This window comes from Puntigrus tetrazona, chromosome 11 (assembly GCF_018831695.1).
Source record: "Puntigrus tetrazona isolate hp1 chromosome 11, ASM1883169v1, whole genome shotgun sequence".
Lineage (NCBI taxonomy): Eukaryota > Metazoa > Chordata > Actinopteri > Cypriniformes > Cyprinidae > Puntigrus > Puntigrus tetrazona.
The window spans coordinates 5739721-5765114 of NC_056709.1; the positions used below are offsets into that span (position 1 = coordinate 5739721).

Below are 25394 nucleotides of genomic sequence, written 5' to 3' on the forward strand. Positions count from 1 at the left end.
TAAATATTAATCTTTCAACAGTCAACGGGTCTATGTACAGAATACATATTGTCATAGCAGCATCTGTGGTCATGTGGCATATCATAACAATCTCATAAAACCTGCATCAATGTCCGGGGGTGCACACATATATATATATATATATATATATATATATATATATATATATATATATATGTGTATGTGTGTGTGTGTGTGTGTGTATTTAAAAGTCACGTTTTAGGAACTCATGTCATTATTTAGTTACATCTAAGAATGCTTCTAAAATAGACTTCATTTTGAACATAAATCAAAGTTTACATAAAGTTTATGGACATATGCCAACCACCCATAATCTTGTCTTTTGATTTTTGCGAAATGTAACCTGGACGTGTTTTCATGAGAAACATCTGTGAATCGAAAAATAAAATAGTAAATAGTTTCTAAACTGAATTGTGAATCATCATTCTTGTGTCTGACAAGTTCTTGGAATTGTCCCACAATGCACAGAAGAAAGTAAAGATTCCTGACTTTATAATTACTCATTATAAGCTTACTTCTAATTTAACACTTTTAAAACCACACAATGAAGACACTAAGAATGTACACAAATGCTATTTTATAATACACACTTGGCAAGGTATTTTATTATGTACTTATTTTTCCTTCAGCTCAAATATCTTCAAGGCAGTTCTATAAACAATCACAGAGGGTGATTTTATATTGTAATTTCACAGGATACAAAATGGCTGTTTTAAAATGAGATTTGCACATCAGCAATCCTTGGCACGAATATGTTGTGGTATAAAGAACAGGTAGTTCACATCACAACTCATTTTATTGATTCTCAATACAATAAAAGCCTCAAGGCCAGCTAAAAATGATATATGCGTGCTGTTATGGAATTGATGGTGTTGCATGTGCATATGTTTTGATATTTTAAAGATCTTTTGCCATAATGCGCCTTAGCAATGACATCACTGGCAAGTAAATAAACCAAAACAATGTTGAAAACTACATAAATTAAATACTGCACATTTCTCTTTGTTCTATATTATATATTGTAGATATAGAGAATAACATATGTGCATTATTGGCTTTATTATTGTTTCTAATCACACTAAAATGTACTCCACACCAGTATCTGACCTTGTTAAAGCTCAAGTTCTTCCAATTTCAATTGAGGCAGAGCTGCATTTCTTGTCTGGCAGGGTGTTGCATTGGAAAATGCTTGCACTAATAATTCAGGGATTATATTTTTTTTGGCATTACATCACCATAAAATCCTTTCCGCTGCCAAGGTTCTAATGTTTAATTTGATCCAAAGTTGCTTGCATTCAATATATCACATGTCTCCCGTGCATCAAACAGTACGTGCCGTTACAGTGGTGTCGAGGTTTAGATTGGCTAGCAATGAAGCTTTAAAGGCAGATATGAACATTCAAATGATCAAAGTCTCTGTCGTGAGAGATAACAGTCATAATCAATAACCCAAAGCAAGCCAATATTGACTCCGCTAAGCTTTCTGAGAACTCAACAATCTATTTCTTCTCCTACAGCAGCCGCCTGACATCCGTTTGATCTTTTCCATCATCTCCTCCTATCATTTTTCTTCCATCCTGTTCGGCTCTTTACTTCTGCTGTCATTACTGCTTAATCAAGATGGAAAATAACGGTCACCGGCCTTGACTGGATCTGTAACGAGAGGGCCGCCTCCCCTATAGTGTCCATTTGAGAGACAACTGCTGGCTGTCACTTCATCTGCTACGCTCCAGCTCACACATGAACCCCTGCCGTCCCATTAGCCCACATCTTAGACCAATTTATAAAATCACAAGATATGATGCTAGCTCACAGATCCTTGAACCAGACCTTTGCCTAACGAATCCACTTAGTGTTTGGTGTTTTATGACACCGCTATGTAAAAAATCTTTCTATGAAAAAAAAATCTGCTGGAAAATCACGGTTTATGTGAGTTTAGAGTAGGTTCATGCTTGACTAGATGGTTCATCAGCTGAACTTTGACATGGTAGACCATCTTGGGCAAGCTGGTTAGAGTCAGTAGATCAGCTACCATGTTCAAAAAGGTAACTTGACCACTTCAACTTGGTATAACCTGTTTTTTCTCTTTTTGGTTTTCCTTTTTTAGCGGGCTTCCTTTTTCAACATGTAATGTGAATATTTCTACCAATGTAAACATAAAATGTTTCAGGCTACTCTAGATGATTCATCAAGAACTTTCCACGCTGGATAGAGTTGTTAGACCAGTAACAAACCAACCATAATGTTAAAAAAATGTAAACGTAAAATATTTGGTGTTGGAAGCCACATTTATGGACAAAATTGCATGTTCGCTCTGCTGAAAATAAAAACAATCAGTTGATGTTTTTTTTTATTTTTTATAAAAAATCCAAGCTACTTTTAAGCTACCATCTTGGCCAAGCTGGTTAAAATGAGTAGACCAGTAACAAACCAGCTACCATCAACAAAGCCAACCTAAAGAAAAAAAGAAAGTTACATCAAGTCACAGTGATCAAGTTGACTTTTTGATTATGTTATGTGATGTGAACATTCCCACCAATTACCATATAAAAAAAAAATTTATATTCAAGCTATATGGTTCATCAGCTGGTAAACGGTTATTTTCATGCTGGTTAGAGTTGGTAAACCAGCTACAGTCTCTCTCAATATATATATATAATTTTTTTTTATAGGTTTTGAGCTACTCTAGATGGTTCATCAGCTGAACTTTGACCTGGTAGATCATCTTGTCCAACAACCTAATCACTAAAACTTGGTATAACCCATTTTTTCCAGCAGAGTTATGTCACATGAACATGAACAGCATAAGCAAACACAATTGTTTTAGAGTATTAAAACTAAAATAATTCAGGATCAGATATTTATTACAAAATCTGTTACTGCAGAAAATGGTCTTGTTCTGCTGAAAAAAAAATTAATTTCTCTTAATGCTGCAATGATGTTTTTTAAGATTCCTTCATAAAACTCAAACTGAACAGATGAAGATGCTTGGGTTTAACTATAGTACATCTCTCAGAATCTGATTCTTGCTCCTAAACATGCTAAAACATTGTCTTAATAACAATGTACTGTACAGAAATGTTCCCTGGCAGAACGAACATCTTGTATGAAACAAACAAACAGTCTGAGTGACCCGTTGTACCTTTTTCATTCCCGTATTGCAGCGGCTTCCTGCCATTATCTGCTGGCTTTAACAGAAGTCTAGCGTAATTGCGAGGCAGCCATGAATCTGAGCTATTTATGGACAAAAACACACAAAGCTTGAAGCGATATGGTTTTAACAGTCTTAAGGTTGTCAGGTAATTGTCAACACGGGACCATTTACGTAATGCTAAGCCCTCGCATTTAAAGATTCTTCAGTGAAATGTAGTTCACAGACCACATACATTAGGATGTTTTGGGGAAAACTGTGCTCAATAGCACTCCAGCTTTTGCCTCTCACTGCAGCATGCTTCAGAAAAGAAAAAAAAATATTTCCTATACCATTTTCAAGGCTGCTTATTATAAAATGAAACCTTATGCCTCGACTGGTTCCTATTCAAACCACAATCTCTATTGGCTTCCAAGCCTTCAGTTGTTGACTAATTTTGGGATCACTCAAGCGCAACGGATATCTTCTTGGAGAGCCGTCAGAATCGAAAGCCAACCGAGGGATTTATCCCTTTACATAATCATGAAAAATAATTTGATGTCAATAAGCCTTGTCTTTAAACTCTTTCGTTTGCACATGTTTTCCAATGCCAAAATTGCTAATATGTCACAAGAAACCTGCAAACAGGCAAACAGGACAAAATCTTGCTTAAAGGTCTCTTAAACAGACAATGAAAAAGCATGCCTCTTTTTCAGGAAAACAACACCCTCACTGTGCATGTTCACGACGCCTGCACTCGTTGGTTATATGTGCGCATTAAAGTTCACAGTAGACATCTATGCAGTCATACATGTAGGTGTCGCACACCTTGGTCGTGTCTGTCACATCAGACTCACAGCCAGGCAGCCGCCACAGAACAACATAATATGATCCAAGCTCTCCTAACTGTCGCCTAGTTTTAAAAATATACACAGACTCCCGTATCTCTGGCAGCAGGTTACCACACTCGACATTTCTCTTCGGGGTTCATAGGAGCTCCTTGTGTACAATGAAACGCTTCAGAAAATGCCTCAAAGTTCTGGAGGGAACCTAGAACCCTGTTAAAAACAAGAAAGCAAAGAAAGAAAAATAATGACATTTCTCTTCAGCGTTTTCTTCCGAGACAGTACTATTATCCAGAGTACCACATTATTTTTGTTTTCTTTGCGCACAAAAAGCACTGATGTTGGACCTTACAGCTGAATCTCACTATGTTTCTGTGCATTGGACATGGTACTGTAGTATTTTTGATGTCTAGTCAGTGTCAGAAACTCTTGAATTATATAAAATTTGTTAGGTTATAATCAGGGATTGAAACAACATGAGGGTGAGTAACTAATGAGAGTGAATTTTGTGTGAATTTTGAGTCATACTTAAGAAGGTTTCAATGTCTCTGCATTGAAGAAAAAGTTATTTTCACTTTTCTTTAGCATTTTTGCTATCACGTCTTTGAATCAGCTGGTATTTTGATTAATTTTAGGGGATTTGTGGTTGTGAAACACTATTGAAGTAGCTTTTTTAATGTTTTTCAGAAAAGAAACATATGTATGAGATACTTATGTATAATCGTGTATTGTATGTTTTTTTTTACTTTTATTCAGCAAGGATGCAATTAATTTTTCAAAAGTGACAGTAAAGCCATTTATACAAAATATTTATATTTAATTAAAATGTAGTTCTTAGTCATCAATGACTCCTTAAAAAAATGATCATACCTTCTACAAAGACTCATTTTCAGCAAGCTCAGTTTTAGCACTGAAATAATAAAATAATTCTGAAATAATTCTTAAGCAGCAAATCAGCATATTACAATGATTTCTGAAGGATCATGTGACACTGAAGACTGGAATAATGATGCTGAAAATTCACAAATTTTTAACTATTTTCAAATAGAAACATTATTAACTGTCATAATATTGTTTTCAATATTTGAGCACAAATGACTTTTAAAATAAAGCACCAAATTTTAAATAGCATATGATAATGATAAGTTTTAAAATCCAATAAAGTCAAAAAAAAAAAGAAACATTTCTTGATTTTTGCTATAGACATTTAGAAGTGTGACGTCGCTACTTTTTTTCATCTTGAATTTAAAAATATCCAGAGAGATCTTGCCTGTACTCCAGAGGGCTGTGTGGGTCTGTTTTGATGGATTGAATGGCGTACTCCGGACGACAGGCGCCACACCAGACCTACAGAAAGCATGAAACATTTTATATTCACCAAAAATAACACAATCATATCATAACAGTTGAGCACATAATAGACAGATGAACACATTTTAGCATCATTTCTGACCTAACATGCATTTTATGCTTTACTGTCTTTTGCAAAACAGATTTTCGATTGTGATTATCTATGCCAACACATATTTTGGAGTGTGCCCATCCAAATAATGATATTTCAAATCCATGTTCTTTAAAGCAGCGCTCATCCCATCGGCTGGCATAATTCAATCAATGATTTCATGCCTTAAGCACATATTAGAGAGGCAGTAGCAATGTATTTTCCAGAGGTTAAGCGGCACCTGTACCTTTTAAGTAGTGTCAGTTTAATTTGACACGCTCTTTGAGAGAATGACCTTGCATGGACATCGAGATAAGCACATGCAGGCATCCCAAAATGTATGTCATTCATGGTCACATACCTGGGCAAAGTTTAGAAAGAAGAGCTGTTTGTGATCCATATCCAGTCCAGGAAGACGGGGCTCCTCGCCTTCCCTCTCCACCCACTTCATATACGCCTAATATTACAGATTCACATCGACGCATTTTTACTTCTTATGAAAATGTGAGTTGTTGTCTGTTTGTTTAACAAGTTGTTGTGAGCAGTCTTCACTGGGTTACTGTGTTGTTTAAAAGGGAATTAATATCACATACCTTGTATGCTTGACGAACTCCACCGTTGTCAGCAATATTCTCTCCTAATGTTGTAATGCCACTGACCTGCAATGTAACAATGTTTAGTGTTATTTAAATATTATTTATGTAATAAAGTATTTATTCATATTTTAGGTCAGCTTTTAATTTTATACATTCAGAGTTCATTTACTTTAAATCAAATTTAGTTGCATTGTAATGCTTTATTGGGTCTTTAAAAAAAAAAAAAAAAAAAATTCAGCTGGTCCACAAAGCTAGAGTCCTTAAAAGAACTAGGAAGTATGGCTCCCTATCGAACCTCAGACAGATTTTAAAATCTTGTTCATTACTTATAAAGCCCTGAATGGTTTAGCTCCTCAGTGCTTAAGCAAGCTCTTATCACATTATCACATTGTCTGCTGAGTTCTCAAAACTCTGACCGTTTGATAATACCTAGAATATCAAAACTGACTGCGGGCGGCAGATCTTTTTGCTATATAGTACCCAAACTCTGGAACACTATCTCCTAAACACTATTTGAAAAGCAGACACACTCCGTCTAAATCTAGATTACAGACAAATCTCTTTAACCTGGCTTACAGACTAATACACTTCTATAATTCAAATCTAAAGGATTGTTAGGCTGTGTTAATTAGATCAGACGGATCCAGGAACACTCCCAATAACACACAATGTACTTGTTACATCGTAAAAAGAATTACGTCTACGCTAATATTAGCTAATATTTTTAATTGTGTTTCTTTTCCTTATTTGAAACCAGAACATCTAGATGAGCCCTGTGGACAGATCACCGGAACCAGGCGCTCACACTGGAAATGAAGTGCTGTTCACACACACACACACACACACACACACATATATATATATATATATATATATACACATACACACACATATACACACACATATATATATATACACACACATATATATACACATATATATATATACATATATATATACACATATATATATATATATACACACAGTACATATAATCAACTAAATTTTTTTTTTTTTTTTTTAATTAAACCTATTAATGTAAATGTGATTTCTGTCTAGTTTTAAAATTCATTCATTTTTGTAGCTAGAAGTTTGCGTTCAATAATGTTTTATGAATTGTTAATAAATGAACCAAGATCTCATTTAAAGTTTAAGTTTTTTTTTGTTTTTTTTGTACATGTACATGTACATATACAGATTATTTCCATCCTTCTAAAAGCAGTTCAACTTACATTTTGGCCTCCTGCGAGTTTCCAGCTAAACTTGCCGTACTGTTCCACCATGCATTTAGATTGATCCTCAAAGCGCTCGGCAGAGTAGTTGCTCCACCAGTTGTACATGTTCCCATCTTTGTCAAAATTACGGCCTGTGAAAATAAATATTTCATTTTTTGGAACATGTTCATATTTTAAACAGACAAGCATTGTGGTTGCTCTTTCGCACAGGTTTTGGTCCAATGAAGAACAATTTATCTGCGATATTTAAAACTTCTTCTTTAGTACAAAGTTTAATACATCACACATGAGCAGGATCATCAACTAATCCACATTGTTTATTCATCCACAGCTAACTGATAATTGGTACAATCCATCAGATGAGATGCATATTACCGTGATCATCAAATCCATGAGTGATTTCATGTCCTATAACCATGCCAATTCCACCAAAGTTTAGAGCTTGCAGCTGTTTTTCACTGAAGAACGGAGGCTGGAGGATGCCAGCAGGAAACACTGAAAGAAAAACGGATGCATAGAAAGAGATGAAATCCAGCATAATGCCTGGGTAATTGACCAGGAAATGTCTTTTCAAGATGCTAATTGAGTCGCGTGAGAAAACAACTCATTTTAATAGGAACAGAGTGTTTATTTTCATTAAAATGACCAGATTTCAGCTTTTTCTTAGAACATTTCTGGAGGTCACATGAAACCTTTTTTTTTTTATCAAGACGAGATTTACCCTTGTCAATATTTCAGTTATATATGATGATTAAAAAGGCCATTTATATGCAACATAAATTTTCTTGACTTATTAAAGGCATTTGATATAGTTGATCCTCGCATACTCTTTAATAGACTCTGCATTGTTGGTCTCTCTGAAAATGTTATTAAATGGTTCTTATAGCACCATAAATGATTTGCTATCAAACTATCTTTCAGGGAGAACACAGTGTGTGCTTTTAAAAGATTGTACTTCATCTTATTTTGTCACTTTCCAAAAGTGTCCCTCAAGGGGTCTTTTCTTTTAAAGCAAGGTAATATTTGGTATCTACTACCGTTTTACCACTCTTGGATTATGATGATCTGTTGTATATAAATGCCCCAGGATATTCTCTAAAAAAGTGATAGCACCTTACGTTTTATTACTGGTTGCAGTTATCAAACACATCATTGTACTTTATATGAGAAGGCTGCTTTACCATCATTGTTTATTCATATAAGTTTTAATTGGTATTGGTTTATTTATAAGTCTATTTGTGGTCTAACTCCATCTTATTTTTCTCTGAAGGTATACTACAAACTACGTTCAAATGATCAGTTATATTTTAAAGTCCCTTGAATTTGAACAGAGCAAGGAAAAAAGGGTTTTTGGATAAAATGCTAAAATTGTTTAAAGCATTCTAAAGCTGACGGTGCTTTCATCATTACATGAACTTAAGATAACAAGCTATGTTTTTTATCCTTTGGTAAATTGTTTGTCTTTGATTTGTATTGTGTGTTATACTGTAAATTGTATACGTTATGTTATTTGTTGCTGCTTTCTTGGCCAGGTCACTCTTGCAAAAGATATTTTCAATGAGGTTTTTAACCTGATTAAATAAAGAAATCAAATAAATAGATAATAGATAGATAGATCTCGCTAATCTCTTGTGCCATGATCAACTTTTTCCAGTTAAGGTGCTGGTGAACTCTGGAGCTGGGGAATTTCATCCCCTCCCGCACCTTGGCCCGTCTTTGTATTCCCCATCACTGACACTTAACCACGTAACCCAATAACCACCATACAAGGGAAACCCCTAGGCAGGAGTCTAGTCCACCATTGTACACCGCCTCCATCCCTGCAAATTAGTAGTCTCCAGAATCCCTCGCCCTACTCATCCTGGAGGACGCAACCATGGATGTGGTGTTGGGTCGTCCCTGGTTCGAACGACATCAACCTATAGTGAATTGGAGGACGAGTGAAGAACTGAGGTGGAGTGAATACTGCCAGGAGAAATGCTTGTCATCCGTTACTAAGCCCCAGCCAAATCAGTTCATCTGTAGTTCCATCACCATGGAAAGTCCTGACACACAACCTGAATGTCGCTCATACTCCGATGTCTTCAGTGAAGCGCAGCCACTCACCTACCCCCACGGAGAGTCCCGGAGAGAGAGGCCATGGAGGAGTATGTGAGTGAAGCCCTACGACAGGGATTTATCCAACCGTCCACCTCACCTGCCACGTCCAGTTTTTTCTTTGTGGCCAAAAAGAATGGAGGGCTAAGGCCGTGTATTGATTATCGAGCACTAAATGACCAGACTGTTAAGTTCGCTTACCCCTTAACTCTACTACCAGCCGCTCTAGAAGAGCTTTGTGAGGCACAAATCTTCAGTAAATTAGACCTGTGGAGTGCTTACAACCTCATTCAAATCCGCAAAAGGGTGGGTGAATGGAAAACGGCCTTCATCACCCCCACTGGGCACTATGAATATGATGCCGTATGGTCTTTCACCTTCCATATTTCAAAACTTCATGAATGAGATATTGAGGGACATGCTTAACCAGTTTGTGGTCATCTACATCCTTATCTACTTGCCCAATCTGTCAGAGCATCAGCAGCACATCACCCAAGTCTCCAAGAACATCATCTCTACCTGAAAGCAGAGAAATGTGAGTTCCACAAGTCAACCATGCACTTTCTAGGCTACATCATCATGCCTACTGGTGCACGAATGGACCCCAAGAAGGTGGAGGCAGTTCGCAACTGTCCGGCTCCCAGCACCCACAAACAACTACAGAGATTTTTGGGGTTTGTGAATTTCTACTGCCGTTTTATCCCTCACTATAGTCACTATCTATAAGTTGCTGCACCACTTACCTCTTTACTTCACCAACCCAAAAAAACCCTAGCCTGGAATCCTGAAGCCGAGGAGGCCTTCACACGGCTAAAATCAGCTTTCTGCTTGGTCCCAGGTCTCAGCCACCCTGATCCCAACCTACTATTCGTAGTTGAAGTGGACACAGCAACACTGGGAGTAGGAGCAGCACTCTACCAGTGGAAAGGTAAACCTCCTGTACTCCAGCCGTGCACATACTTCTCCTGCAAGCTGTCCACAGCTATTAAACTCACCCTTGAGGATTGACGTCACTGATTGGAGGGAGCTAAACACCCTTTCGAGGTGATCACGGATCACAAAAACCTGCAATACCTCAGAGAAGCCAAATGTCTGAATCCTCGGCAAGCCAAGTTGGGCCTTGTTCTTCACGTGCTTCAAGTTCAAGATCTCCTATCGACCTGGCCATAAAAACCTTAAAGCAGACGACTTCACCAGCCTGATCCTGAACCTGAGGATCTCAAGCACATATTACCTGAATCAGTCTTCTTAGCTCCCATCCAATGGACCATCGATAGCCAGATTCAAAATGCCACCCTCACCGAACCTGCTCCATCTTCGTGCCTTCCATTCTCCGTCTGCCCCATCTGGACCCTACACACCTCTCTGGGATCTGGGCATCCAGGCAGCTACCGAACCCTCTCACTCTTCCAAGACAGTATGTCAAAGGATGTTCAGTCTGTGCCGGAAGGTAAACTCTTACCCCTGCCGATCCCACGACGACCCTGGTCCCATCTTAGAGTGGACTTTGCCACCAACCTCTCTCCCTCTAACGGCCACACCACCATCTTAGTAGTGGTCGACAGATTCTCCAAGTCTTGCACATTAATTCCTCTACCAGGTTTACCTACCGCAATGAAGACTGCAGAGGCACTGTTCCATCATGTTTTCCGGCATTTTGGGCTCCCTGAAGATATAGTATCTGATAGAGGATCCCAGTTCACCTCCCGTATATGGAAATGTTTCTTTCGACTTCTAGGCGTCTCTGTCAGCCTCTCTTCCGGTTACCACCCACAGACCAAATGGCCAGACTGAATGAAAGATCCAGGAAATCGGTCGATATTCTCGGGCTTACTGTCATCAACATCAGGACAGCTGGAGCCAGTTACTATCCTGGGCCGAATATGTCCAGAACTCCCTCCGTCAATGCACTACTGGTCTAACTCCTTTCCAATGTGTCCTAGGTTACCAACCCCCTCTGTTTCCCAGTCCCAGTGGTAGATTACTGGTTCCGTGAGTGGGTATGAGACTCAGCCTTACTTCACCTGCCTGACCACTACCGTATATCCTCCACCTTTCAAGTCTCCCTATTACAAAGCCTATATTGACCCTCTTCTTCCTCTCTCCACAGAGCACGAGGTACCTCCCCTCCACCCGAGGTCGAGACCACCGAGCTGATCTACCAAGTCAGAGACATCCTCGACTCCCAGCGGCGAGTCTGGTTGACTGGGAGGACTATGGCCTCGAGGAGAGGTCCTGGGTTCCGTGGTCACCCTCGCCATTGTTCACAAGCATCAGGAGACACTGGTAGAGGGGTAATGTCACGCCGGCACTTCCCTCATCAGCTGATCCCGCCACCTGTTCACGATCCCATTCCCCTGAATACTAATCATCCGCACCTGCAGCCACTCATCCCTGTCCCTTTAAAACCAGTTCACTGCATTCAGTCAGTGGTTGATCTCGATGTTGCATACTACCAGCTCTGATCATACCTCTGCCTGCCTGCTTGATTAATAGACTTGGCGACTACGATCTTCAGTTAAAGAAAGAACTATTGACTTTCTACTTTGAAGTATATTTTCAGTTTGTTTGAGTTTCAACTAACGGCTGGACACTGCTGTATGCCTTATTTCATTAAACTGACTTTTTTTGATTGTATCCAGAGTTTGTCTCGTTGATCAGAGACTGTCAGAAGGACACAAACTAATGATATACTGAAGTATACTTCAGACATACTTTAAATCTTGCGTACAATCCTAATCAACAACAACATTAAAAAACATTTTAGGAATAATATTAAGAAATGTGCATTGTGCATGTAATACTCCAAATAAGTCTAGATTAAAATGTCAGTAAATATGTTAATACATTTGAACTATATTTAATATGAAATAAATGGCATACTTTTTTACTAAGTATTATATAAGTAGATACTAAAAAAGGAGCTTTTAAAGAGTCTCCAGAGGACCCAAAGCTCCTGTATAGTTGAAGAAGCGCTGTAATGTGAATGTAATGGTAGATAGCAGAAGCTGTATTAGAAGGACAGAAAGCGTCCTCCAGCTATAGCTGTTCCAGCTGCCGCTCTTGTCTCTCAAAATGGCAATTCAGCTTGAAGTGTTTCCCAGATTGTCCAGGAACATTAAAATGTGCAATCTAAGAGTAATTATGTGGAAATTTCTCCCGCTGAAAATCTGCATAATCACTTGGCTTTTGTAATCTCTGTATTAACGCAGTCTGAATAGTGTGCGCTCGGTGTCCACAGCCCATCTCTGGAAGCACAAGCTTTGTGGGCAGTGGAGCCTGAAACTAGCTTTGTTTAATCTACAAGAGAAAAGCACTACAGGCATTAGAGCCATTATGACAATGGGCTGAGAAAGCATTTATACTGAGAGCCCTCAACAGCTTAGGAGAAATCTGACCAGAGCATATACTTCACAGAATGCCCACGTTTGGACAACGCTGCTTATTTTAGTGTGCAGTTATGGCCTTCTCTGTTGAAAAGATCTGTTTACTCAGACGTTAATCTCTGTGTTGGACTAGACCAGTCTGTGCTGGTCTGTAGCTGCTGGACCTGCTGTTGATGGACTGGATTTCTCAGAATTATCAAATAAATGTGCAATGTTTTCGGGTTTTTTTGGACTACATTGTGGTAAATTGATTAAAGAAAATTATTTATATTGTAAAATATAGAATAGAATTTTATTTCTGTCTGAATGCATATGTATTTATAATTACATTTATTTATAAATATAATATCGAATTTTTAAAATGTATTTTCAATTTCTCAATCTAAACATTATATACATTACATTATACATATACATTACAATTACTGTAATAATGGTTATTATATTATATAATATTTTTTCTTATTGAATATGGCTGTGAATTTCCCAATTTGGTTTCTGTTATGAGAGTTAAACATTTAAATTTTAATTAAGTTTTACATTTATTATTAATAATTATTAGATATTATATAACATGCTGTATTATATTATGCAACTACAGTACAGTACTTTTCGGCAGGTGTGAAAAAATGCTCTAAACAAAGAATGGTTTCAGAAATATAAATAATGATTGTTTATTTTTGTCAATTTACAAAATGCAAAGTGAGTGAACAAAAACCAGCACCAATTCTTATAGGTACACTTTTTGTAGGATAATAGTCAGGTGTATGATCTACCAATTATACCAAACAAGTGTTAATGATCATCAATACACATGTAGGTTGAGGTTGTGAAAGACAGGTTCATGTCATGGCAAGATTGAGCACAGCAAGAAGACACAAGGTAGTTATACTGCACCAACTAGGTTTCTCCCAGACAAAGATTTCAAAGCAGACTGGTTTCAAGATGTGCTGTTCAAGATCTTCTGAAGAAGCACAAAGGAACGGGAAGAAACCAGGGACACAGGTACACCCATCTACTGTCCAGAGAAGTCTGACCAGAAGTGGTCTTCATGGAAGAGTTGCAGCCATACCTTTGACGTGGGAACAAGGCCAAGCACCTCAAGTATGCACAAAAACATAGGAACTGAGGTGCAGAAAAATGGCAGCAGGTGCCCTGGATCAGTCAAAATTTTTGGCTGTAGCAGAAGGCAGTTTGTGCATCGAAGGGCTGGAGAGCGGTACAGTAATGAGCGTCTGCAGGCAACAGTAAAGCATGGTGGAGGTTCCTTGAATGTTTGGGACTGCATTTCTGCAAACGGAGTTGGAGATTTGGTCAGGATTATTGGTGTTCTCAATGCTGAGAAATACAGGCAGATACTTCCATTTTATAATACCATCAGGGAGGCATATGATTGACCCCAAATTTATTCTGCAGCAGGACAACAACCCCAGACATGCAGCCAAAGTCATTAAGAACTATCTTCAGCGTAAAGAAGAACAAGAAGTACTGGAAGTGATGGCATGGCCCCCACAGAGCCCTGATCTCAACATCATTGAGTGTGTCTGGGATTACATGAAGAGGAAGAAGGATGTGAGAAAGCCTACATCCACAGAAGATCTGTGGTTAGTTCTCAAGAGGTTTGGAACAACCTACCAGCCGAGTTCCTTCAAAAACTGTGTGCAAGTGTACCTAGAACAATTTCTGCTGTTTGGAAGGAAAAGGCTGGTCACACCAAATATTGATTTGATTTAGATTTATCTTTTGTTCATTCACTGCATTTTGTTCATTTATAAAAATAAATGAAAAATCACTTTGAAAGCACTTTTTTTACAGCATTTTTTTTTCACACCTGCCTAAAACTTTTACACAGTACTTTATATTCTGACTATATGGCTGTGATTTTACCAATCTGGTTTCTGTTGTGTGAATAGAATGCGTTGACCACAGCCGCACCAATAATCCACCTAAAACAGATACAAGGAGAAAAAAACAGTGATGTGTCATGAGAGCACTTCTAGCATTTATTTATTTATTTATATATTTATTTCTGTCTCATACATGTCAGGATCCACGGGCTCCCTCAACTTCTTATGACCTTTCTGGGCTGAAGCTGCCAGGTTTTCCAGAATGTTCTCGAAGTAATTCTCCTCACTGAAATTCAGCTGTAAACAGACAGAGAGAGACAATATCACATGGATAATAGATAATATCACATGGAGCTGCCATTAATGTTACATTTATGTGAATGAAATATAAGTTGGTTTGGATGCTAATTTCTTAAGGTCAGGGTTCTCTGAGTTTCCATACATGCATGTATTCCTCATCCAGCTTTTTATTTTCCTCCTCAAGGATGTGGTCAGGATAACCGATCTGTTCCGATATCGCCATAGCCTAAAAAAAACAAGAAAAATGAAAAACAAGACATTAGAAAGTGAGAACAACTGTACAATAGTAAATGCAAGTAATAATAAAAACAAATAAAAAGACATTAACTTATTTAAAATAAATTTCTTTATTATTTAAATAATTTATTATGTATAATTTATTTATTTTAATTATAACATGGACTTATTTATAATTAAAATGATTAACCATTAACTTTATTACCTAGTTATTATTGCTATTATTTAATTATGTACATAAATCTATTTGTTTAACTGCATGTCATAACCCATGAGAATATGAATATAAAATATTGAAATATCCAACATTTTCAGAGGGTACTTCAAGTGAAAAATTGAATAAAATCCTAGAAAACAATAAGTAATAAATAATTATTTTATTTCAGCAAATAATTCTAGAAAAATTCCACATTGCGTTTGAACGAATGATAAAAAAAAATAATACATATACACACACACACATACATACATACATATACATATACATATATACATATATATATATATATATATATATATATATATATATATATATATATATATATATATATATATATATATATATATAAAACTGCCTCTAATAACATCAGACAACCATGAAAATATTAATTTAAATATTAAATATATTTTAGATGATATTTCAAGTAAATATTTTAGGCCAAAGATATTTGGCTGACAAAAAAAGTATGGAAATAGGCATTAAACTCCAGAAATAAAAGACCATCTCACCTTCTCTCTTGCCTTCTCCTTGGACAGTTCATCCATCCAGCTCAGCTCTTCCAGTGTCTCCACATAAGCTTCCTGAATCTTTCTGATCAGTTCACGCACCTGAACAACAGTGCAGAGACAGCAAAAGTCAACCCTTTTCAAGCCGTTTATCAAATAGCTGAAAAAGCTGTTCACCTACTGGTATATCATTCTAAAAATCTGATTGAAATTGTACTAGATTAATAGCACTAATGATTTTCTATATGATAAGGGAATACATTATGATTTTTCAAGAGGCCAATTTAACATCTGCTGAAAAGTTGTCTGTACAAAAAGGCACATTTTGTCTTTCTGTTTGTTGAACTATTTGACAGTTTGCATAAACTATATTACTATATAAAGAAACATGCAGCTATATGTTTAATTCAGAGATAAACTACTACTAGTTAAAGGTTTTGGTTGACAGTCAGATTTTTTTGTTTTTAAAGAATTTTCTTCTGCTTACCAAGCCTGCATTTATTTGATCTAAAATAATGTTGTGAAATATTTTTACTATTTACAATAACTGCTTTCTATTTAATCAAAGCTGAATTTTACAGCATCACTACTCCAGTCTTCAGTGTCACATGACCCTTCATAAATCATTTTAATATGATGATTGCCTGTTAAAAGAGGCATCTGTAAACAGCTGCTCAGTGTGCTATTAACTAATCAGGTTCCACAAATTGTCTTTTGTCTGTCTTTCCTCCTCCATTACAATAATAACAGTATAACGTGTATTAGATTAATTTCTATAGCTTCGTGGGACTGGAGTAATGATTCTAAATATTCATTCACAGGAATAAATTAAATTTTAAAATATATATACAATTTTTACTTAAAAATATTCTGAATTTTACTGTTTTGCTGTATTTTTAGATCAAAGAAATGCAGACTTGGTGAGCAGAAAAAACTTTGGACTTTTTTGCATATAAAGTCATTCATCCCGGCTTAACTGATATGACTTTCTGTCAAATCATCAGACCAGTCTAAACAATCCACGTCAATCTGATAACAGTCATTATGTAAAGCATCGGAGAAGGATGTTCCTGTTATGTCTGGAGGTGTGTGTTTTTGGTTTTACCATGCGTTTGCTGTTTCCAGAGAAGGTTTCCCGGACATACAGGGCCCCAACAGCATTCTCCATGTTTCCCTGGACATAACGGACACAGTCTCTCCACCTCGCCTCCTCTACTGTAGTGCCATGCAAAGCCTGATAAAACACACACAAGCCAATCAATACAATGGGTCCCAAACAAGGTTGAGATCCCCTGTATTATGTAACCTAGTGGACTCAAACAGTAGCAGAGTTTTAAGAGCAGTGTTAAATGTCATGAAAGCTGTCCTGTTCAGACTGACCTTTCTGTAGTGTGCTCTCACATCTTTGAAGCGCCGGCTCATACTGCTGACCCTCTCCATGATGAGCATCCACGCCAGATAGTTCTGCAGAGTCCTGCGGAGATCACATGCGAGCAGACCATTTCATACTAGATTTGGTTCATATTCCTTTTTTTAATGTACATCTCTTTTAAGTGTCTGTTGCAAAAAAATTTAATGTTTTTAATAAAAAAAAAAATCACTACAAAAAACATTAATGACTGAAATAAATCTTTTATTAAAAAACTAAATAATTTTTATGTTGCTAAGTAAGTCTGTTACACAAGCTATATATATATATATATATATATATATATATATATATATATATATAATCTTAAGAATTTTAATAAGTAGCTTGAACTAGCTTGAATGCCGCTCAAAGATGCTTTGGATAAAAGTATCTTCATATAAAAGTTTACGAAGGACAATTAACAAAAAAGAATAATATTAAAATTAAATTTAAAAATATTGCCTTAGCAAACAACTGATCATTTTAAGATAAAGTACTAAAAATAAAATGGAAATAAATGACAGAATAACACGATCAAGAAATGAAAATTCAAGCTAAAATTATACAAAATTAGAATTCCAAATGTTAATAAACAATATAATAGCTTAAATGCAATCTAAGGATGCATTGTTTGAATAAAAGCATTTGTCAAATACTCTAAATTTACATCAAAGGAAAATAATAAATGAGATCTTTTTAATAAATCTCCTAGGCAATTTCATCTAGCAAAAACAACTTGCAAGTTGCTTAAAATGTAAATTTTTATTAAAATATACAAAAAAAAAAAAAAATTAAATGAATTAAATGAATCCTCTAACAGCTTGAATGCAATATAACTTGCTTTGGAAAAAAGCATATTCCAAATGCATATATGTAAATACACATTAATAGTGTAGGAAAGGAATCTCTTAACTGTGTTCAAATACATGCATCTTAAATCTCAATATAAACTTTTAACACTTTTATATAAATATCAATAAATATCAATATTCTCTACATTATGCTTTCCACATTTAGACTCTTTATATTTGTTACATTATCATTGTTAGACAACATTCAATTTTCAGAATTTACTAGTGAACATAACTAAGACTTCTGAGCTCTGAAATAGTAATAATAGTAGTTTTCCATGAGTCGGTCAGCTGTGATTGTAAGACTTCACCTGTGATTGTGTTTGGAGAGAACATCACTGAGTTTTTCCAGGTAAGGTGAGCAGTACACAACTATGGGTTCATCTGGTTGCACCGTCACGAACACGCTGGACATGATACCCTGGATGTAGCGCGTCCAGTTAAAGCCCTGAAATTTCAGAAAGAGAACAAAATAGTCATTGACCATAATTTTGGACAAGTGGGATGTTTATTTCTTAAATCAACATCCTTGTTTAAACAAGTGTCCATGGAAAACAATGCTGCGAAAAATAAGCATGACTGTGACTAAATTTGACATTGTTACTTTTTTCAAATAACTCTAATAAATCCCATGCTTACATTGAGGTTGAAAGCTTGCTGCACTTCTCTCAGTGTCATTTTGTTGTAGAGCACAGTGATGTCATTGCGCTCTTCTGCGGGTGAGGTAGCCTGTCGAAGCGCAGAGCAGACGGTCACGTGACCTTCACTGTATCACTAACACTGTGGTTATTATGGTTTACAGTCATCAGTTCAACTCACGTTCGCAATGTCTGTCTCTAGCTCCAGCACCTGAGTCATGTCCTCCCACACACGTTCATCATCTTGGGTCAGGTTCCTGTCTTCTCTTGCAATCCTTGCTATGGAGACCATGAACTCCAGGTAGGCCTTGCGCACCTGACCAGAGATACATGACCAGGGAGTTGCCGATTATTATAAAACTATAGCATTTAAAGACAGAATGCATCTCACAAAATGATACAATGTACCTTTTTATAATTCCCATCGCTGAGGTAATAATCTCTTGAAGGCATTCCTAGTGCTGGCTGGTCAACCTGTGACAACCAATGTAGTTTAATTATTAATCAATTAATTATTTATATGGCGTTATTTTAATACCATGGTATTACCATACCCAGCTAACAATTAACACATTATCTAAAATGTGTAATGTAATGGATTACATTACTAACTACAATTTTTGCTATAGTTGCAGTGCTGTCTATGCAGGGGCAGAAAGCTCTCAGATTTCATCAAAAATATTGTAATTTCTGTTCCTAAGATTAACAAAGGTCTGGAATATTCTATTAATAAGTTATTGAAGAACATTTGTTCAACTTTGACCAGAATGTTAGCCACAGTTCTGTTGATGTTCCCCCGCTAGCTAGGTAGCAAGTGTCCAGAAAACAGTAAATGTAAAGACTTACCATCATACATGTCTAAAAATATTAAAACATTATGGTTTTTAACTATACAGTGTATTCAGTAACTTACATGAATGATGTAGCGGCTGGAGTCGCGATCATCTGGCCACACAAACATCTCAAGTACAGCCTTCTTATTGTACCGAGCATTCAGAACAGCCAGGGTCTCCTCCAGGCTCCACATTTGCCCTGTGGGATCAAAGTTTTGTGTTTTTATTCCATGTCTGGTTACTTTGAAGCAATATATATATATATATATATATATATATATATATATATATATATATATCCTTGTTACTTGTTTAATATGTTCCCAGTTTTTCTTTTAATAATGAACTGGAAGCTCAATATTAATGAATCGTTGACTTTAATAAGCACACAATGCAAAATAAGATCACTGCATATTGTGTTCTTACAAACTACCCAGGAAATCAAAACAGCCTGTTGTTTGCATAATAACACATATACCAATATATGCGTTTTATGGTTAAACGTCTCCAATGGCAACACAACCAAAATGATTACCTGTGCAAAAATCTGTCACATAAATCAGTAAGGTGTATGTCTAGGCTGATGTCTGGATATGTAGATTGTATTTGAGCGTTTGTCTTCTATTCTTTTAATTATTCTTCTCTCTCTCTGGGTCTATAATGAGACACAGTGCCAATCATCACAGTGGGTGGCTCTCTTATCCTCTCACCCTCCTCGACACGGCTCTATCTCCCCCTACACATAACAGAAGAGTGGGACGACCACTGCTCTGTCAAACCACTGGACTTTTCCATCAGTCTAGCTTCTTATCAACACCCAGCGACAGCACGGCTGGAACGATTGCATTTATCCCATTTAGATAAGCCCAAGATGCTGCCATTCTCTGTGAGAGTGAATTAGAGAGGACGGCTGCTATCTCTGGTACCTGATGTGCCGTTCCAGACTTCAGAGGCCACAGGCCAGTCGCCGATACTGTCAATGAGCTTGAGGAGAGGCTGTGAGTCGCGCTGCTCGATTAGAACTGCAGAGGGAAGTAGAGAGACGGCAATATGGATTATTTAATATTTATTTTGTATTAATATATTAAATTCGCTAGTTTATTTTCATTGTTATGTTTGTTCATCATTTTTATTAATTTTGTGTTGTTTTTTTTATATTATTACTCTTTTTTGTTTAAAGTTTAGTTCAAGTTTAGTTGTTATTTCCTGTTACTAATTTTAGTGCTTCAACTTGCTCTAATATGCACTAATGTGCGTTTTTAATATAGTAAAATGTGTGCAAAATGTTTTAAATAATAGTCTTAGTTTCGATGAGCTATTAATATTACTTATAAATAGTATTAATACAAATCTAAATGATTTATTTTGTATAATTCATTCATATTAATTTTAAATATAATTTCAAACTAAATTATAATTACACACTAAATAGAAATTAAATATTTTACAAATATGAAAATATTTGTGTAACAGTTTTTTTGCAAGCCATGAATTTGCAGTTAATTAATATTACATACAATTCTGATGTATTAAATATAATTGGTAAGCACTTATGTAAGTATACTAAATAATTATATATAATATATATATAGATAGTTTTAATTATCAGTTTTAATAGTTTTAGTTTTAATTATCACCTTGAGTTCTAACATTACACATTTGGAAAAAAAGTTGAAAACTTTTGAACATTTTTTGTACATACAATACACTGTCTCAGTCTTTCTACTTACAAATTTTGTTTAATTCAGTGTCATTTGCCATTTCTTTGTAATTATGTGTGCCATTTAGAAGAAATTTCTGAGTGAAGATTGTTTTAAAGTGAATCCTACACCATTGTAATGGTAAATCATAACAGCAGTATAATGGAGTATAAGTAGATGACAGCATTGTTTACTCACTCTCATTCATACATGAGCTGTAGAGCGTTTTGGCTTTTTTGAAGGCCTCTCTGTCGTCCTTATTTTCCATCTCCAGAACTCCTAAGTGATAATGAATATGCACCAGCCGGATAACAATTTTTAAAAGAAACCTACACAAACCCACAGTACTCATGGTGGTTGCGTGAAGCTGGTGTTACTGACCCTTGAGTACGATCTCCAGCTCATCTCTCAGGATATTGAATACGCTGTGAAGTGAGCTGGTTTCGGGAATGACGTGACGCTCTATCCAGCCTCCGCAGGCATACTGATAGAAGTTCTGGCACGGCTCCACGCTAGGGTCCATGTTCTGAAGCAGTCGGGCTGCTGTGTTGGGGAAAAACAAACCATTTCAGATCTACAAGTTTAAACTGAGGTGGTGCAAAATTAAAGCTTTTAGATATTTGTTCTTACCAGCAGTGACACACTGTGGGGTTGTACAGACATTGCTGTCAGCGTTTGATCGATAATTCAGCCCTGTTGCAATGTGGTGAGATAAACAACATGCATGAGGTTAATATCTGACTCAAACAGGGCTGGGATCATGTGACATAATCCACTCAAATTGCACATGAGAGCTTATTGCTTCAGCTTAGCCCTGGAAAACTGGAATAATATAATGCAATTTATTGAAACAATGTTGTCAGTGCATTTCTGTAATATACATATATATATGCATATATATATATATACATATATATATATATATATACATATATATATATACATATACATATATACAAACTATGTGATATTGTACAGAATATGGAGCGATTATGCAGGATTTATGGCAGAAAAAAATGAAGAATATATAAGAATATAAAATGAAGAATATATTATTAAAAATAAATGAAAAAAGCAGCAGAATAGAATGAACGATGTGGATAAAATATACCAAACTACATAAACTGTGATTTTTATGAACAATTTCACGGCATACTGTACCTTTTGAAGATTCATTTATGTTAAAACGCTCTGAAATACAGAGGAAAACACAAGAGCTTACAGAATATATCAAATTTGTGTTCAATGAGAACCTTTTGATACATTAGATGATTCTTGTTTTTAATACTTTAAATTCATGTTCAAATTTATGATCATTTATAATATCTCTCTCTCTATATATATACACCAATATTCATTATTTTAAATGTAGGAATATTTTAATTATTTATTCTATATAATTCATTAATATTCATTTCAAATATAATTTACAAAATTTATATAATTACTATTATTTGCATATTTTACATATACAATAAAACTCAGAATTGTATTAATTCATTAATATTTATTTTGAATTTATAATTTTTTTTTAGGTTTTCTACAGGCTTAAAGGAATGGCTGCACAGGCTGCACCACGTGGGCAAAAAAAATAGTTATTTCTTAATGTATTACAACGATTTTGAGCATGTTTGTTTCTTTTTTGGGGGAGGGTTGCATTGTATAGCATTCAAACGACCCTCTGATCTGTAGCAGAAATTCCCACCTCTCAGAGCTGAAGTGTAGAGCACTATGAGTCCAGCCAGAGCGCAGCTCATCAGAAGCACAATGACAGACAGTCCGATCTCCACTACAGTCCAGCGATGCTTCCTCGGTTTAGTGCTTTTCTCCATGATATCCATTTGGCTCTCTGATTTTCCCATTCTTGGAGCTGTGGGACAGAGTATTGAGGTGTTGGTGGAAAGGGACAAGTGCGCGCGTAATTGTGCGTGAACGCGCGTGAGCGTAGAGAGCCACAGGTGGAGAATCAGTGCATCCTGTTGTCGACTTTTGCCTCCAAAAACACAGATTTTTTTTTTTTATGTGGAGGCAGTTTAGTCTGAATAAGAGCTGTACGTTTATACTTTTCAAACAAGGTTCAAGAGTGACCCGAAATACGTAGTTTGGCCTTAATAAACTTACCTACAACGACATTTTCTAAATCTACAGGTCGAATAAATTATATTTTCACCTTTAAAATCAACAAGAATTCTTGTTCAGAGACCTTTTTATTTTGATAGCATAATAATGTAGTTCTAAATGAAACGACACATTTAAAGTGAAAAGGGGGCGGGATTTAAATAGTAATAAGTCGATTGATTCGATTGCCCATATATGGAAGGCTGTTTTCCTCCACGGGGCAATAAACAAATCTAACAGTACTATATAAATTCTAATAATAAAATTCGGAATGGTGAGATATGTTTTTGAGATAAAAAAGTATTTTTTTTTTTGTACTATTTTTAATCTCTAGTATAAATGATACCAATAAAAGTCGGTGTTGGCAATTCTCTCTCTCCCTCGGAATTGTAAGAAAAATCCTGAGTTAATGAATCGCATTTACCTTTTTATATATTAATTTATTTGTTTGTTTTATTGATTGATGGGTTGATTGACTGATTGAATAATGAATAAATGAATGAATGCCGTGGAGGAAACTGTCTTCCATACTAGAGCAAGCTTTATACATCAGAATTATGGAAATTTGAACAGAGTTTACTATAACAACAACAATACCAGAACTAATATGCACGTGACATGGGCTAAAATGGTGGAGCAAGCGAGTTTTTCTTTATATTGAATAGGCTTCAGTGATGAATGTTAGCAACAGGACTAAGTATTCCTATTAAGAAAGTAAATAGGACCATTTGATTTCATATTGACTTGAACATATTAGGCAACCAACACATAAAGCAGTTAATGAAGCTGATAGAAAAAGTTAATGTAGTTAATGCACTCAGTTAATGCACTCATAAAGAGCAACAGCTTGTTGAATTTTTAATGATGGTTAAATCCAGACGAGTCTACGTATGAAACACTCTCGAGGTGTCTCCTACCCCATCACATCATGAAACGTATTTAATCTGTGAAACCTGACGGGTTTCAGAAATGGTGTTTTGCCTCATATTGGAGTCAGCACTTTTTCTGTGTCTTGGAAGCTGGAAAGGGCTGATAAATTTCCTGCAAAAAAATTTAATTTCCTGACTCATTTGATGTCTGAAGGCAAAACAATAATCATAGAAAACAGGCTAATCTAGAAATGAGTAGCTTTTATATTTTATATTTTTTGTTACATTAGTTTTAAAGCTGTCAGCTACTGTGCAAAAGGCAAAAATTATATGTTTGCTTTGGTCACAGTGTATGCACTAAATCATTAAATGCAATTAAACTACTATTTGCATTGAACTATACTTAATATGTTTGTTTGCTTGTTCTTTCATATTTTTGATAATATGAAACACATTTATCTGCCCATATCAATAAAATGTGTTTCCCACATCAACCAAACCACATAAATTTACATAATAAGGTTCAGTGCAAATATTCGTCACATTTTTTAATGATTAACTGTTTAAAGCTTTTTTTAATATTTCATGAATGCATGCTATTTTCATTTATCATTTTCATGTAGACGAGTACCTATTCAAACCCCTGACTCCTTTAAGTACTGTTCATTTGCATGTATGCATTAAGCAAATTAGACGTTTTTTTTTTCCTCTTAGAGAGATAATTATAGCTTATAACAGATTGGCATGCAGTGATTTCCTTGGATCAAACAATGTAGTTGAGAAAAATCATGAAGCAACAGACAACTGCGTTACTGTATCACTTACAACAAGAATAGGTGATGTAGAAACTCAATGGAGAAGTGTTCATTAAAAAGTCCAACTGTTTGCATCCACCTCTAGAAACAGCACAGAACTCTGTGCTGAAAAACTATTCCAACACAAAACACCCTTATACTGTAGAATATGTGAAGCCGTACCTCTCTGATGATGGAGTCCTTGTTGGCCCAGGTAGGACACCTTTCAATTTCCCAAACACCCCTTCTGAGTTTGCACCCAGAGCTGGTGTGTGGTGAAATGAATCAGCGCCCGAGCGGCTATCTGTGCTGATGTTCC

At 35.9% G+C, this 25394-nt stretch overlaps 1 protein-coding gene across 2 annotated transcripts; it reads right to left on the bottom strand.

The window, feature by feature from the left end:
* Nucleotides 1-165: 165 nt before the first annotated feature.
* On the bottom strand, nucleotides 166-25394 carry mmel1 (membrane metallo-endopeptidase-like 1). 2 transcript variants are annotated; one of them, XM_043251438.1, is made up of 24 exons: nucleotides 25259-25394; nucleotides 23000-23164; nucleotides 22456-22485; nucleotides 21925-21987; nucleotides 21676-21837; nucleotides 21493-21573; nucleotides 20521-20616; nucleotides 19675-19793; nucleotides 19170-19235; nucleotides 18943-19077; nucleotides 18763-18852; nucleotides 18435-18571; nucleotides 17242-17335; nucleotides 16967-17095; nucleotides 15865-15963; nucleotides 15041-15124; nucleotides 14792-14895; nucleotides 14639-14697; nucleotides 7644-7763; nucleotides 7266-7399; nucleotides 6031-6096; nucleotides 5799-5894; nucleotides 5267-5343; nucleotides 166-4209 (listed from the first exon to the last, which is right to left on the bottom strand). In XM_043251438.1, exons 2-24 carry the CDS (start codon nucleotides 23154-23156, stop codon nucleotides 4110-4112), a joined length of 2298 nt encoding a protein of 765 aa, XP_043107373.1. In that variant the 5' UTR covers nucleotides 23157-23164; nucleotides 25259-25394; the 3' UTR covers nucleotides 166-4109. The 2 variants fall into 2 exon arrangements, with proteins under 2 accessions (XP_043107373.1, XP_043107374.1); XM_043251439.1 differs by lacking the exon at nucleotides 22456-22485.

What these genes read in the sequence shown, in the direction of transcription:
- mmel1 (XM_043251438.1), bottom strand. Translation starts at nt 23,156, where the DNA reads ATGGGAAAATCAGAGAGCCAAATGGATATCATGGAGAAAAGCACTAAA. An exon ending in AGTCTGGAACGGCACATCAG is followed by an intron (nt 19,794 to 20,520) that starts GTACCAGAGATA and finishes TTGATCCCACAG; the next exon opens with GGCAAATGTGGAGCCTGGAG. An exon ending in CTCTCCAAACACAATCACAG is followed by an intron (nt 17,336 to 18,434) that starts GTGAAGTCTTAC and finishes TGATCTCCGCAG; the next exon opens with GACTCTGCAGAACTATCTGG.